Genomic DNA, 16731 nt, shown 5'->3' with positions numbered 1-16731 from the left:
AACAACAACAAATGTTTATTTAATACAAAAGTATACATTTACACAAATTTAAAGATTTACTTACCCAAATTAGAAGAAGAAGAAATATTGCCTTCTTTGATGGAGTATAGATTTCTTAAAGTTTTTGGAAAACAATCAATATTTCCTTAATCCGTTTTACATTTGTGACATTGGAGATATGTCACCTGTGGCAGTCTTCATCTCTTAAAGCCGTTATATAGCCTTTGAGACAACACATTTTGTGACTCATAGATATATTATTCAGAAATGTTGGATGACAGCAAATCAGAATTAATAGGCTGTGGCATATTCCTTTGTCAGTTCCTTGATTTCATCTTAGTATACACCCCTTTTTGTCTTGTCGTGAAAATATCTTTCTTCTGAATTCCAGTTATGAACAATAGATGTATTACACAACTGGTTACTACACCCAAAGATGCCTCCCTCAGGTAGTGTCACTTCCAGTAATTCTGGCAACGTTTCCATGGCTGGCACTCCTTTATTCAGCCACAGTGGCCATCACAGGTGACTACACTTTACATGATACAGCATATATTGGCATGAATACTGTCTTGGTACTGTGTTGGTTTCAAAAGACTAGAAAAAATAACAGAGAGAGAAAAAATAAGCACCAATTGTGCAAGTAAATAAGATCATAAACGATTTGGTAAGTCTAAGGTCTACAGAGGCTCGGATGAGTAGGAGCCAGGATCAAGCTGTGATAAAATAGGAGACAGTAGATGAGTAAAGCCACAAGGGGGCAGTAATGCAACTACAAGGATGCCAACAACCCTAGGTACCCCAGGTAGCTTCTTCGATAAATATTATTAATGGTTTGTTTCAGCTGTTGTTGAAACCTCAGATGTAGTTGAAGTAACAGGTGTTGTTGACACAGTAGTTGTTGTTGATGCAGGAGTTGTAGTTGATACAACAGTCTACGGCCAGTAACACAGGTGCAGATGTGGGTGTACTAACCTAATTTTTAAACAACATAGTAAGATATGAATTTTACTTAAGTAAGTACTAATACCATCCTGTAAAAATACTTTATTACAAGTAGAAGTAGAAGCATTTAAAACTTCACTTAAGGCAAGGTATATTCACAAAATATTAAGTAAAAGTACTCAATGCAGAAAGTTTTGATAGGAATGCAAGTAATGATTATTTTCAGTATGTTACAGTATGTGAATGTGGTCAAAATCATCAATGAAGTTTATTCAGATTTTTGCAACCCATCTATAATTATATACACTGTACATCTTTGTACAATGTATATGTTATGTATTACATTGTACAAAGGTATACATAAAGATTGAAATATTGACTTACCAAAATTAGAAGAAGAAGAAATACATCTAACAAAGTTAGAAACAATAGTCCCTTCTTTGTCCTAGTGTAGATTTCTTTTAGTTTTTGAAGTAATTCAATTTTTAATTTTTAATTCAGTTGTTATATGTGTAATCCGTTTCTCATCTGTAACATTGCAAACATGTCACCTTTTGTGGCAGTCCTCATCTTTTAAAGCCTTTATATGGCCTTTTGACGCACAAATGATGTGAGTCATCAAGGTTATGTTGTACAGAAAGGTTGAACAACCATTAGAATTACTATGATGACTTTCTTGGCTTAAAAGTACACCCTTCTTTCTGTGGTTGGCAATCCTTTGTTCAACCACAGTGTCTATCACATGTGACTAGACAAACATTTGTCTATGTAGTTTAAAAACTGTTGCATCTGTGGAAGAGGAACTTAACATATCCATATTGCTTAATTAACAGAACAACAGTATAAATATAGAATGAGATGTAGTATTATTTTACAACATAAAGTTCCATAACACTTAGTTAGCCATTGGCATGTGCTTTAGCACACCTGTACGTTTAACTTATCATTCAATGTTCAGTGAAAGTCATAATAAAAACATCATGGTGAAAGAATACAAAGACAAAATGTCATGTCTTTAATTGTATTAATCCAAATTTAACAGAAAAGAAACTAAAACAAAGCATAGTATGACACTGCACATCTTGGCATGGATACGTAGTTTACTGGTAAATAACTGGTAAGTGTAAATGTACTGGTTTAAGAAGACTAAATAACAGTTGAACAGAGAATGAAAAACAGATTGTGCAGGTAAATAAGATCACATGAGATCCCCAAAACATTGGTAGGTAAAGACTAAACAAGAAACAAAGAAAGAAAAACTCAACATGAAAGAAAACTCAAGTCAAATCAAATGGATTTGTTAAAGTAATATCAATAAAAGCACATTTGTACCAGAGTGATAAGGTAAGAACTAAGGATATCATTTTAGACACAGCGAAAACAACAAAGAAAAGAATATTCTACAATTTTTCAAATCAGAAAGCACAAACGGGCCTTAAAATTATCACTCACTAATATTTAAATATCTAAAAAATAAGAATGATGACTAGAATGGCAATGGAACCCAGGAACAAAGACTTCTCTTGCTGTTGTTGTTGTTTGTTTGTTTTGGATCCTCTTTGGCATACACTGAATTAGGTGTGGCTCACTGAAGAATGTTTTCAGTTCATCATCAGTCAGATTGAAATGAAGAAAGAGAGATTCATTAGTACAGAGAAGATCTTGACACTGTCAATTCAGGACTTTGTAATGGTTTGTAAATGTGGATGTATACCGTATAAACACTAAGCATATTTCTTAAGAGTTATCAAAAGTTAAAGACTGTTACCATTCTTATATATGGACAATAAATCAAGAAACAGCAAGAAACCAGATAGTTAAGATGATCAAAAAGACTAGAAACAGAGAGAAATAGTGAGCCTAGGTCTGACCAAAGGAAAAAGCCAGACTTTCCGTTTAAACTCATATATTACTCATATTTACTATACACATAAAAGTGGTATCAATCACCTTATCAAACTCCTCCTAAACGATTATATAAAATGTCTGGAATTACATCAGTTGTATTGTTTTGTTGTGTCTTGTGTTGCTTATGATATTTGAAACAGCGAATGTGACCCGGAACACAGTTGGGTAATCAAAGACAAGGAGCCTCACAGCTGCAATTTTTATATTTCCTCTAGGAGGAACAGAGGTATGGTCCACTTTCTGCTGTGTTGTGTTGGCATTGTCAGGATTGAGGGTTGATGCCTGTGAGGAAAATGACTGAAGAGTACTTGAATTTGTGGAAACCTCTGAGGCTGTAGTTTGTAGCGGTGTTGTCACAGATACTGTAGTTTTGGTTGCTGTTTTTTCTGTTGTGTGTGGACTAGATTGTGTTGGTATTGTTGTGAGCACTGTGTCTACAGGTTTTGATTGTGTAGTTTGTGTTGTTGTAGTTACTGTTTGTGTTGGTGTGCTGTGATTTGCTGTAGATTTAGCACTGTGTTTTGCACCTGTAAATTCTTCTGTTGTTATTGGTGCTGATGTTGACATTTGTGAAGTCACTGATTTGGTTGTTACAGGTGGTGTAGTTGCTGATTGTGTGGTTACTGTAGTTTGTGTTGATCTACTTTTTGTTGATTGATCAGTTGTAGTTTGCTGTGGTTTCGTTGCAGAAGATGTAGTTTGGGTTGAAATCATTTGTGATGGTTTTGTTCCTGATTCTGAGGGTCTAGTCTGTTGTGGTGTCGCCACAGATACTGTAGTTTTTGTTGATATTGATTCTGTTGTGTGTGGACTAGATTGTGTTGGTGTTGCTGTTGCTGTGAGCACTGTGTCTACAGGTTCTGACGGTGTAGTTTGTGTTGTTGTAGTTACTGTTTGTGTTGGTGTGCTGTGATTTGCTGTTGATCTAGCACTTTTTATTGCACCTGTAAATTCTTCTGTTGTTATTGGTGCTGATGTTGACATTTGTGAAGTCACTGATTTGGTTGTTACAGGTGGTGTAGCTGCTGATTGTGTGGTTACTGTATTTTGTGTTGATCTACTTTTTGTTGATTGATCAGTTGTAGTTTGCTGTGGTTTCATTGCAGAAGATGTAGTTTGGGTTGAAATCATTTGTGGTGTTGTTGTTGCGGATTCTGAGGGTGTAGTCTGTTTTTGTGTCGCCACAGATACTGTAGTTTTTGTTGATATTGATTCTGTTGTGTGTGGACTAAATTGTGTTGGTGTTGTTGTGAGCACTGTGTCTACAGGTTTTGATTGTGTAGTTTGGGTTGTTGTAGTTACTGTTTGTGTTGGTGTGATGTGATTTGCTGTTGATTTAGCACTGTGTTTTGCAGCTGTGGGTTCTTCTGTTATTGGTGCTGATGTTGACATTTGTGAAGTCACTGATTTGGTTGTTACAGGTGGTGTAGTTGCTGATTGTGTGGTTACTGTAGTTTGTGTTGATCTACTTTTTGTTGATTGATCAGTTTTAGTTTGCTGTGGTTTCGTTGCAGAAGATGTAGTTTGGGATGAAATAGTCTGTGATGGTATTGTTGCTAATTCTGAGGCTGTAGTTTGTCCCGGTGTTGTTACAGATACTGTAGTTTTTGTTGCTGTTGATTCTGTTGTGTGTGGACTAGATTGTGTTGGTATTGTTGTGAGCACTGTGTCTACAGGTTCTGACGGTGTAGTTTGTGTTGCTGTAGTTACTGTTTGTGTTGGTGTGCTGTGATTTGCTGTTGATTTAGCACTTTGTTTTGTAGCTGTGGGTTCTTCTGTTGTTATTGGTGCTGATGTTGACATCTGTGAAGTCACTGATTTGGTTGTTACAGGTGGTGTAGTTGCTGATTGTGTAGTTACTGTAGTTTGTGTTGATCTACTTTTTGTTGGTTGATCAGTTTTAGTTTGCTGTGGTTTCGTTGCAGAAGATGTAGTTTGGGTTGAAATCATTTGTGATGGTTTTGTTCCTGATTCTGATGGTCTAGTCTGTTGTGGTGTCGCCACAGATACTGTAGTTTTTGTTGATATTGATTCTGTTGTGTTTTGACTAGATTGTGTTGGTGTTGCTGTTGCTGTGAGCACTGTGTCTACAGGTTCTGACGATGTAGTTTGTGTTGTTGTAGTTACTGTTTGTGTTGGTGTGCTGTGATTTGCTGTTGATTTAGCACTTTGTTTTGTAGCTGTGGGTTCTTCTGTTGTTATTGGTGCTGATGTTGACATTTGTGAAGTCACTGATTTGGTTGTTACAGGTGGTGTAATTGCTGATTGTGTGGTTACTATAGTTTGTGTTGATCTACTTTTTGTTGGTTGATCAGTTGCAGTTTGCTGTGGTTTCATTGCAGAAGATGTAGTTTGGGTTGAAATAATTTGTAATGGTTTTGTTCCTGATTCTGAGGGTGTAGTCTGTTGTTGTGTCGCCACAGATGCTGCAGTTTTTGTTGCTGTTGATTCTGTTGTGTGTGGACTAGATTGTGTTGGTATTGTTGTAAGCACTGTGTCTACAGGTTTTGACTGTGTAGTTTGTGTTGTTGTAGTTACTGTTTGTGTTGGTGTGCTGTGATTTGCTGTTGATTTAGCACTGTGTTTTGCAGCTGTGGGTTCTTCTGTTGTTATTGGTGCTGATGTTGACATTTGTGAAGTCACTGATTTGGTTGTTACAGGTGGTGTAGTTGCTGATTGTGTAGTTACTGTAGTTTGTGTTGATCTACTTTTTGTTGGTTGATCAGTTTTAGTTTGCTGTGGTTTCGTTGCAGAAGATGTAGTTTGGGTTGAAATAGTCTGTGATGGTATTGTTGCTAATTCTGAGGCTGTAGTTTGTCCCGGTGTTGTTACAGATACTGTAGTTTTTGTTGCTGTTGATTCTGTTGTGTGTGGACTAGATTGTGTTGGTATTGTTGTGAGCACTGTGTCTACAGGTTTCGATTGTGTAGTTTGTGTTGTTGTAGTTACTGTTTGTGTTGGTGTGCTGTGATTTGCTGTTGATCTAGCACTGTGTTTTGCACCTGTAAATTCTTCTGTTGTTATTGGTGCTGATGTTGACATTTGTGAAGTCACTGATTTGGTTGTTATAGGTGGTGCAGTTGCTTGTGTTGCGGATTGTGTTACTGTAGTTTGTGTTGATCTACTCTCTGTCGATTCTTGTGTTCTTGTTTGTTCTGGCATTACTGAAGCTCCCAATGCTGTATTATTGGTGCTGGGTGTTTTTACACCAGTTGAAGAAAACGTATTTGATTCCACGGATGGAGTTGGTGTTGTCCATGGTTTTTGTGTCGACAAATGTGGCTGAGTTGTTGAAGATTCACTGATCTCTGGTGTTGTGGTCAAAACATTTGTTGAGTTAATTTCAGGAACCACAGTCGAGGCTGTGATCATGAAGTGAGGTGGGCAGACAGCTGTGTGAGAGGAAAAGGCAGAAGGTTTCATATAAATGAATCTTGCACAACATTTACATACATTGCTGAGAAATCATATATCTCCTTGGTGTTTTTTTGACTTGTCAGATGTTCCCATGAAAAATGACCACCCAGGGGCCTGAGGCTTAGATGCTATATCCACAAATATGACCAAAAAAAAGATGTTTGTTGGGCTATACATATAGAAGTAGTCATGCCATGGATCAATTGATAGAATGTAATCTGACTCACCTGCCAGTAGGCTTAGAAAAAAACCCCAGTTTATGGTGATGAAGTGATGGTTATCCATTAGCAGCAAGCTAATCTAATACGAAAGCAAAGACAAAAAAAACAACACATTCAAGGCATCTTTGTCTCCTGTTATTTGCGCTTCAAGCATTGTGTTCTACATAACTTTTATAATTGTGTGCATGCCCTTTAGTCCAATTTACATGCGCAAAACAGGTTGGACAGGTTGTATAGTTACCAGATATTTCAGGGCACATAGTCAGACAAGAACCAGAGAGTTCAAGTCAGTCAGCTACAGCATACATAGGGTAAGTACATAAGTACAGAAGGTAACTGCACTAGTGTCATGTACAGTGACATATATAGGCCATTGGTAGAGCAGGATGTGCCATTTGGTTATTGATCTAAATAACAAAATATATTGCTCTAATATCTTGAGGTTTAAAAGTACTGCACTCTCCCAGCCTTGATTCTTAATTTACAGCAAACAATAACAGGTGTCTCATATGAACAGGTACATCACTGACTAAATCTGATCTAATTGATCTAAAGTTATCAAAGAAACTTTGATACTTCAGTCCTGTACTGTATGCAGACCATTTCTATATCACCAACTTTTGATCAAACTTCACTTCAAGAATCCTGTGGGGCCCAAAGCTTAGAAGGCTGCACCTATACTAATAGAATCTGGATTTATGGTAATTACAGCAACATACTACTTTGCCCAAGCTTCTGCTACTAATGCTGTGGCTAGTGGGATAAAGGTGAAACAGGATCTGGTCTATGCCCCCACTGGATCTCCACACACAACGCACACCCTCTTCATGAGAATTCAATAACCAATCCATACCTCCCCAATGTACCAAAACACAAAAGCACATCAGAGTACATCATATGTGCAATGATAGCACAGAGAAAACACCTGATAGTCACATGTGAAACTGGAAATCAACATAAAACACTGCCAGAAACAGAGACAATAAATAGACAATCCATAGCAGAGAATGCACCTTGAGCACATGGGAGAACTTTGCAATCAGGGATTTATTTCTGAAACCTAAGTAAGTAGTTTTGGTATCTAAACATAACCAAGTAGTAAGGCCTTCAGGCAGAAAGCCCTGAGGACAAACTTCTCTCATATGCCCGCAGAGAGGTATGAGGGAAAACTCACAGCTAAAGCACCCCAAATAACATTCACTCCAACAAAACACTTAATACAGATTGACTTACTGAAAAATAAGAGGAGATGTTTTCATACTGCCTGGTTGTGAATGGCTGAATGGTGTATAGCTTTTTTAAACTGTGGATGGCATTATCTCCTTTCCTTTTTTTAAAGGATGGTGCTGGCACTGAAACACCTTTCCTTAACATTTAGACAGCTCTTATCATGGCTGCCATGTAAATACTTCTGGCTTATTTTACCAAACAGTTTCCGAAGCAAAAAAGACTATTCTACTGAAACCATTATATTTTTTCTTTAATTTTCAAACTTGTGGTTTTCAGGTGCAATCGCCACAGATGCAGATTTACAAAACTTTTTTTTCACAAATACAGTAGAGACTCCTGTAAATGTGTAAATATGGTGGAGTTCCCCTTAATTATAATAAATATAATTCATAATAACTGCCGTACTTTTTCTGTGATCCAGGGTCAGGGCTCTGATATTTTCCATGCTTGCTCACTAGCATGACGTACAAGAACAGTGTAGCCATTGTACGTGACTGAAACTTCCCTGTTGCTGAATTTTAATATCAAATTTGTCCCTTCCACTCAACCTTTTTCCCTTTCAGAAAATAATGAGGTAGACAGTCAACATGGTTCAAATATAATTATTGTGCTTTTCATACGATGATGATGATACAAGAATTTCTGTTATGTCTTCTTTAAATAATTCTGATTTGTATTCATGTATCATTTGTCATTTACCAGTACTTGTGAAACCAGATGACATCCAAATAATAGGTTTTTATCTAATGTAATTTCTTAATGTACCTGTGGGGAATGACCAAACAGGTATTTCCAACAAGAAGTCAAGACCTTGCAGGCTGATCAACTCTGGCTATGATTAATCAATCAATCAAAAAAAAAAAAAATAATAATGCAGACTCACAAATGTAATATAAGAATATTTTAGGATTATGTTGAGCATTGGAAAGCGAAAATGTTCATAAAACAGGTGGAAACACACGTAATATCATCTCAATTCCAAAACAGGCACTGACAGGACTGTGCCTGTAACTTGTAGAACTACTACGCCTGAACCAACTTGAATAGGCTGACGAAGGATCTCAATTTAGTTCCAAGAATGTAACACTTATCTTAATTTTAAAACGTCAACACCACACTGACCTTTCACCCATGAAGATTGACAAACATCAATAAAATCTTGCGAGAATTTTCCGTGTGTGATGAGCGTAGACAAGACTTAAAAAGATGCGACAAGCTTGTCCACAAAACTAGTTCTTCCTGTTCTGATTTCATCTGTCAGTCCTTATTATAGTGATGACAAGCAACAGGAAGGAAAATCTGTATACTGGAAAGCAATGGTTGCTGTGGGTGATGATAAATTATTTCAATGTGTGGAAACTCTTCATATCTTCACTAATCTCTTCATCCATTCAATATTTAGACTCCATCAGGGGGATTCACCAACCCTCATGAATATGAAGACATAAAAATGGACTAATGAACAGACTTTTCACATTTCTCATCTTTATTGTGCACATGTAAATACATATATCTTATCTCTTGATTTAATGTCCTGGTTGTAAACAAAAACTCCTGTGCATCCTGTGCAGCAACTGTACTGGCTTATTTTGGCATCCATGAGAATGAGCATAAAAGTAATTTAATAATACAAAACACTTCCTTGTTTTGATTCAGTTACAGGTAATTCAGCGTATGCCATGTGAGTTGTTATGTATTGACTTGAAAAGTACAGAAACAACATGCGACAATAAACAACAAGAGTTTTTCCTTTATATACTGTCACATATACTGTTCATTTGTGCAGTCTGTCCAGTGAATAATACAATGGCCAATTGTCCCGTCGTTTCAGGGGTTTTGCCAACTGCATAGCACTGGCACTTCAAATCTTCATTTCTCGGTCTGTACCACACCTAATACACTGTTGACATTAATAGGAATGCAGCGTCCTTAATTGTTATTAAATTAATAACTTGTGACACATAATTATGATCAGACATAATCCCTCTGTGCAGAGAGAGCAGACTAATTCTGTAACAGCTGACTGATTGATTGATGGACATAACAATGGATGCATAATTGCACTATCCTCATTCAGGTTTTTCACAATGCACATTTGCACAAATTATTGCACAAGAGTCGATGTGTATATTTCTCTTGTGTATATTTTTAGAGTTCTATTTTTGTTGTAGTTTAGGCCATATAATAGATAAATACTCTTTTTATATATCATGGCGCTTTTATCCTCAGCACTGTTACGGAGGTTGATTGTTTTTTGTGTTTATTGTGTAGGTTATAGATATTTCTGTCTTTTTATTGTTTTGTTTTTTTCCCTTTGCTACTTTTTTCTAATTCTGTAGTGTATGCTACACTTTCCTCTGCTGCTGTAACAAGTAAGTTTCCCCGTGGTGGAATGAATAAAGTATATCTAATCTAATCTAATCTAATCTAATTTAATAAAAACAACAGATTAATAAAATTATTTTTTTTAAATCATTAGCATTAATTGAAGTATTTAATATTTTTCGACTGGTTATGTGCAAAGAGGCTAAAACATTAATATTTATTTAACAAAGTCATTCGTAAAAAACTACATTTCCGATAAGCCCCCGTGTTAATTAGTATGGAAGCCTGCGAGTCCAAACATAATGCGCTGGCGTATCCGCGCTGACCACTACTGCTGCTCTTAAAGGAGACGCATCCCAAACAGGCCTAGTCTCTGCCAAAGAAATATGAGGTTTGCTATAGCTTTAAGAAGTAAATAGTGCTGAATGTTTGTTAAATTATATTCATCATGCAACGCAACTTTACTTTATTAATAAGGTAGTTAATTAAATGCGTGTGTGGTGACTGAAAACTTACTGTTGACCGAGCTAACAAAACTTGGTCCCACCAGGGCCTTGTGCGTTACGTTGTTCCTGAATTTCTATGTTCATAACTGAGACATAACAACAGTGTGTAAGTTGCCATCATAGTTAAATAAAAGCGGCATGGACTCGGAGGAGGACGAGCTTTCAAACACTGAGACAACCGGAGACACAGCGGAGGCCGCGAAGACATCCCCGGCCTCGACTGAACGGTCAAGCGGGAGAAGAGGAAGCAAGAGGCGCATGAAAACCGCAGTGATCTCCGCTGACTCTCGTGGTTCTGTTCGTGTTTTGCGGTCCAGAGGAGCTGCAGCTGGCAGAGCTAGTGAGTCCAAGGATGATGCGTGCAAGAAAAAACCCACAATTGTGCAGCGTGGACGCGGGAGACCTGCGGGATCACGGTCCAAAAACACACCGGCCGTGCAGTAAGTGCGTGCACAAAGTCACATACCATTGCAACAAGGTAGCTACATCACTTTTAAGAAGCACTTGTGAGATTGCACGACGAGGACGCCTGCAGCTGTAATCGTCGGAAGTGTGTTATATCACTGGGGTTTCTTAAAGCTATAGGTTTACCAGATGTTGAAAACAAACAATGAAGCTGAGTGCATGCCTGTTCCTCCTTCACTGTCAGAGAGCTGTGGAGTTAAATCATACTAAAGATGTACCAAAGATTTATTTTTATTTGTACTCTCTCTCACACAGACCAGTGATAAAGAAGCCTACAGCCAAAAAAGGTAAAATCACACACACTTAAATTAATTTAATCTATAAAGAGAAACTTCCTGTAATTATTTACATCTTTCACTTCTACATGGCCCTCAGCATCCAGACACGCTCTCGAACCAAAGCCGTCCAAATCCACGAAGGACAAAGCGAGACCTCCGACCCGAGCCTCGCGCACCAAACCACCTCCAACGGCATGCAAGCCTGAAGCAGAGATGGAGGCTTCGTCCTGTGGTAAGACAAGAACCACATGCATCATTATTATTATTATACACAAATCAATCATCTGGAACTATCATGTGATCATCGCTTGTTTTGCAGGAGAGGAAGCGGGTGCTGTCAAAGGAAGCGATGACAAGTGAGTGGTGCACAACTTATCAAACGAGCAGCAGAGAAACTATTGAATCTTCGTCGAATTTCACAATGTTGATGTCCGTATTAGCGTTGCAGATTCAGACGCTGCTCTCGACGAGGACCCTCCGTTCAGAGATGACCCAAATGACCTCATCTATGAACCCGAGACAAAGACGTAAGCTCACTGCAGAGTGTTAATCATGATTGCTACTCAACGTGAGAACTTCCAGCGTGACGAAATGCTCTTATCTCTGAACTCCTCAGGGAAAAATCAAGGCGGCGGACAACAATACCCCAAAAAGAGGTGAAGAAAGAGGAGTCAGAAAAGGAAGACGAAGAAAACGACGTTAACAAAGAGCGGCCGAGGGTCAATATTGTGTTTCACAGGTGAGATGGAGTGGGGCGATAACACAGTGTGCTCTGTGACGTCAAGTCCACCATGAAGAAAATTAACAACATAGATATGTGTACTATGATATGAAATAACAATTAATTTTCAGATTTTTAGATTGTTCTATAGTCAAGTCATCATATCACAGCAATCAGGAAAACGTTTTTTTTTTTACACGTACATAACAAAAACTGCAGAAAACTATGATTTGTGTGATTTTTAGAAACTGTGTCATCACTTTGGTGAGTCATTGCCTGACTTCTTGGCACTCCTCTGTTCCCAGTGAGAGGGTTTATAGCACAATGAGGAATATTTCTAAGGACACTTAGAGACTGAACCAAACAACCTGCTGTAGTTGATACTGAGAAACTCCCAAGCAGCTCTTGCATCGGTGATTAATGATTACATTACATGGCTCTAGTTAATGTCATTATTGTTTTGTAACCAAGTCATGTCAGCCTTAATTTAAAAAAAACAAACGGTGCAGTACTAAAAGGGGAATTGGAAGTTTGGGATTCTGTTTAAAAACTTTTAAATTCAATTTCTGTTTTCATTGTAGGAGACGTAAAAAAGATGACAAAGCCCCTCGGCTGCCGAAACGGAGGTAACCATCTCAAATGTGTTATTCACTGGAGACGACGACAACTGCTGCTGTTTGGATCGAATATGATTATTTATACAATTTTTCTTTTGCCTGTCTTCATAGGAAAAAGCCTCCAGTGCAGTACGTCCGCTGTGAAATGGAGGGCTGTGGTACTGTCTTGGCACACCCACGCTACCTACAGGTTTGTCAACTTGTAACCCTGACAACCCCGCCAGTGGACACCAGTGATCAAAATAGTAAATGATTATCACTGGCATTGCACCTTCCTAATTTTCCCTCGTCTCTTTCAGCACCATATAAAATACCAGCACTTGCTAAAGAAGAAGTACGTGTGCGATCACCCCTCGTGTGGGCGCTTGTTTCGTCTGCAGAAGCAGTTGTTGCGCCACGCTAAACACCACACAGGTGATGTTAGGGGCACGCATGGACCCGTCCCTTATTTTAATTAGCATTCGATCATGATAATGTCACAATTTCTGAGCAGCTTGAGATGTCCAGCGGCGCCGCGAAAGCCATTTTTCTCCGGCTTGCTCATTGCTTTTCGTCTTCCTCGTTTCAGATCAAAGAGACTACATCTGCGAGTACTGCGCCCGAGCCTTCAAAAGTTCTCATAACCTGGCAGTGCACAGGATGATTCACACTGGAGAGAAGCCAATACAGTGAGTAGTCACAGTGGCGCAGGACAATCTTTGCTTGTGGACAAAGAAGAATTTCAAAAAATACAAAGCCGAGGACGTCTGGCTACTGTGCATCATTACAAGGAAGAGAGCAAATTGTTTCAGTTTAAAAATAACCTCTTAATTTGTATTCTCACAAATTCTACAAGCGTTCCTCGTGTTGTTCACTCGTATGGAGAAATTCAGTTTGTTTCACAGAATGTTCCAGAAAATTAACAAACACATCAAACTTTGAAGTCATTGTTTGCTAATGAAGTCTTTCCTGTCCTGTTTGGTTCACAGATCAGCTATAAATAATCTTTTTAAACAACTTTCTTATCTGAATACTTTTCCACCACATTAAATTGCAGTGAAATTGTGGGAGTTTAATTGCCCAGAGACTTGAGCTTCCAGACTATATTCAGACTATAACCTGTTCTTTGTCTCCCTCTTGTGTCAGGTGTGAGATCTGCGGCTTCACCTGCCGTCAAAAAGCCTCCTTAAACTGGCACATGAAGAAACACGACGCCGAGGCTTCCTACCAGTTTTCTTGCTCCATTTGTAGCAAAAAGTTTGAGAAAAAGGACTCTGTTGTTGCCCACAAGGCCAAGAGCCACCCTGAGGTGCTCATAGCTGAAGCCCTAGCAGCTAATGGAGGGGCAGTGATAAGCAGTCCCACCCAGACCCCAGAGACTGTCCCAGTGCTCACTCAGCCTGACCAGCCCACTGTCAGTCAGGAGAGCCAGGAAGCGGTGAGTGGTGCGCTCACTCCGCTGCAGCAGGTGGTGCTCCCACTCACTCCACAGACACAGATTGGTACATCTCAGGCTCAGTTCCTCCAGCTGTCCACTCCTCATGTGGTGCAGGTAGCGCATCAGCAGCAAACCCCCACCTTGCTCCACCTCACCACTGCTGCTCCTGCTCTCCTTTCCAACCCCAGCCCACACGGCCAGCTCATCCAGCTCTCTGCCCTTACTCCCACTGTCCCGTCCATGTCCACCGCAGATCCCCAGAGCACCCTTCTCACCCTGAGCTCCGTCACCACGCTGGCCCCCGCAGCCTCGCTGGCTCCTCAGCAGGCTGTGCAGTGGGGCAGGGGGGCCCCAGAGGAGACGCAGCTGCCTGGGGAGGGCGAGCTGTGGGACAGGGTGGTGGTGGGTGGCGTTCATCAGGACGTAGGGGAAATGATGTGGGAGGGTAGCGGGGAGAGGAGGAAAGAAGACGAGGGGATTGTTTGGGAGAGGGAAGGAGAGAGACAGATACTGTTACAGTGTGCCGAGGTTCACAGAGATGGTTTGATCTAGAGAGGTGAAAACAAAAGACTGAAGGACCTGTCAAAAGTTCATAAGCTGACTTTATAAATATTTGAAATAATAGACTTTATGAATTTAACGCATTAGTCATAAAACAAGGCTACAGAGAGCTACTTCACATCAGGTAGAACAATTTATAATATAACAGATTACATTCACGTCTTTTACCACTTAATGAATATTTTGTAACTTTCTGGTTTTGTTGCGCCTTGTGTTTGTATATATGTGTTTTTAATTTTAGATTAAAAAGACAAAACATATTGTACGAGAAAGTCAAAAATGACTTATGTCTCCATAGCAACTCATCATGTTGTTTATATATGCATCTTTTTAGGATGAGTGTCGTTGTCATAATTAGGTTTAACTGTAGAAGCTTCAAAGTACTTGAAAGTTACGGAGGAAATGCACTGTGAGCATCAACTACAACCAAATGAGGTTCTTTGCGTTAAAGAATGTTGAGGTAATCTTTTCTTTTTGTTTTGTTTTGTTCAAATCTATATAGTTTTGTTTTCAGTGAAGACTCTGGAAGTTTTCATGCAGCAGACAGTCTGACTTGTCATCATGGGAAAGGCACAAGAGTTACTAATAACATTAGTAAGTTCACCAGTAAATTCAGACGTTGTGACACAGCAGGACCCTTGTTTGCTTCTGCGACATGTCTGTGGTCCATCTTCGTTTGATTATATTCACTTTTCAGGATCTCAGTAGTGTCACTTCCCTCATCTGATTCTTTTAATATTTTTTCACAGTTGAAGGTGGAGTCATTGATTCTGACTCTGGACAAAGATTATTTACATCTGAGCCATGGACATCAGCCAAATGTTGTGGAGTTCAGCACGTTAGCACGTGCCAGATTTACCGTCAGTGGCCCCTTCCCCCTATCATGTGCACAGGCACGAATAGATTATTATCGATTGACCGGTATAGTGTTCGGTGTGTGCTCGTGTGCGTGCACAGCTAGCAGACCATGAAGAGAGACAGTCGTTGAATTTGATGAAAGGTGTATTGGATTAGAATCACTGACCGCGCCGGCAGGCAGCAGTATTATCGTAAACATAGTTTTTGCCAGCAGTTTTATTTTGAAGCAATCTTATAATAAAATATACCTCTGTACACTGCCATTACTACTGAGCACTCATAATGTCACAATCTGAATTTATCAGAAAATGTATTCAGAATAATTATAATAAACAACTTGTGTTCTGAAGTCGTCATTACTCTTGACACATTGCACACTAATTAACATCTATAGGATGTATATATGCAGATTCAGCCAGATACATTTAATCAAACTGAGCAGATTGTATACATTACAATAATAATGATGCATATATAACACAATCATAATATAGTAATAAAGGACTGCAAAACTATAATCTTACAAGAAATTTCTACTCCAGTTGGTTCAATATCACCAATTTGCCTTGAGGGGTTTTGCAGTTTGTACAGCATACAATGCTTTCTATCCTCCTTAGACCCTTGATTTAGAGAAGGAACAATCCCCCCCCCCCAAAAAAAACTCTGACAGGAAATAAATGATGGAAGAACAACAGAAGAGGGGTCCCTCATTCTGGGACAGACAGATGTGTAACAGATGTTGTATGTACCGAACATACCGGCGTAATAAAACTCTAGGCGAGATGATAGACTCATAGATAAATTGTAAACACATGTATACGTATATACTAAGAACTCACGACACACAATAAAGGGACACAAAGAAAGCCAAATTACATTTAACATGTGACACGCAGACATAAAATACACTATAATTCCAACATTTATAAGTGATATTCCTACAGCCACCTTTAAGACTCATCCTGATATCAGCAGTCGAGAGTTTGGAAATCTGATAAGATATTATATAAAACAAACATCTAAGATAAGATAAGATAGACTTTAATGATCCCACACCGGGCAAATTTAACTTGTCACGCCCTTAGATTACATATTTTCAAACTGTCACTGACATATTGAGCATGATATTGTACATCTGAAAAATAAACTCTACAGTGCTCTCTGTTGGACAAATCCTGTAATGAAGACACTTCACCTTAAACATGTCTCAGACATGTCTGTGCTGAACTCTTATCTGTCCACATATGGACTGATACCAATTT

The 16731-nt window shown here is 38.9% G+C and overlaps 2 protein-coding genes across 3 annotated transcripts; one reads left to right on the top strand and one right to left on the bottom strand.

Moving 5' to 3' along the window:
- Positions 1-2039: 2039 nt before the first annotated feature.
- On the bottom strand, positions 2040-6233 carry LOC113747599 (flocculation protein FLO11-like). The gene has a single exon (XM_027287689.1). It carries the CDS (start codon positions 6223-6225, stop codon positions 2938-2940), a length of 3288 nt encoding a protein of 1095 aa, XP_027143490.1. The 5' UTR covers positions 6226-6233; the 3' UTR covers positions 2040-2937.
- Positions 6234-10200: 3967 nt separating this feature from the next.
- LOC104923978 (E3 ubiquitin-protein ligase ZFP91) lies at positions 10201-15818 on the top strand. Of its 2 annotated transcripts, none has more exons than XM_019255812.2 (11): positions 10201-10992; positions 11273-11304; positions 11393-11527; positions 11615-11651; positions 11736-11822; positions 11912-12034; positions 12598-12642; positions 12745-12823; positions 12933-13047; positions 13202-13301; positions 13759-15818. In XM_019255812.2, exons 1-11 carry the CDS (start codon positions 10691-10693, stop codon positions 14600-14602), a joined length of 1899 nt encoding a protein of 632 aa, XP_019111357.2. In that variant the 5' UTR covers positions 10201-10690; the 3' UTR covers positions 14603-15818. The 2 variants fall into 2 exon arrangements, with proteins under 2 accessions (XP_019111357.2, XP_027143898.1); XM_027288097.1 differs by having other exon boundaries at positions 10754-10996.
- The last annotated feature ends 913 nt before the right edge of the window (positions 15819-16731 follow it).

Source organism: Larimichthys crocea, chromosome XIV (genome assembly GCF_000972845.2).
Source record: "Larimichthys crocea isolate SSNF chromosome XIV, L_crocea_2.0, whole genome shotgun sequence".
NCBI classification, from domain to species: Eukaryota; Metazoa; Chordata; class Actinopteri; family Sciaenidae; genus Larimichthys; species Larimichthys crocea.
The sequence above is the reverse complement of the archived record's forward strand: the minus strand, read 5'-3'. Positions and strand labels throughout refer to the sequence as shown.

Excerpts from the sequence above, each read along its gene's own strand:
- LOC113747599 (XM_027287689.1), bottom strand. The coding sequence starts at position 6,225 with ATGATCACAGCCTCGACTGTGGTTCCTGAAATTAACTCAACAAATGTT.
- LOC104923978 (XM_019255812.2), top strand. The coding sequence starts at position 10,691 with ATGGACTCGGAGGAGGACGAGCTTTCAAACACTGAGACAACCGGAGAC. Across the intron at positions 11,823-11,911 it reads TATGAACCCGAGACAAAGAC|GGAAAAATCAAGGCGGCGGA; the intron begins GTAAGCTCACTG and ends TGAACTCCTCAG. Across the intron at positions 12,035-12,597 it reads GTCAATATTGTGTTTCACAG|GAGACGTAAAAAAGATGACA; the intron begins GTGAGATGGAGT and ends TTTTCATTGTAG.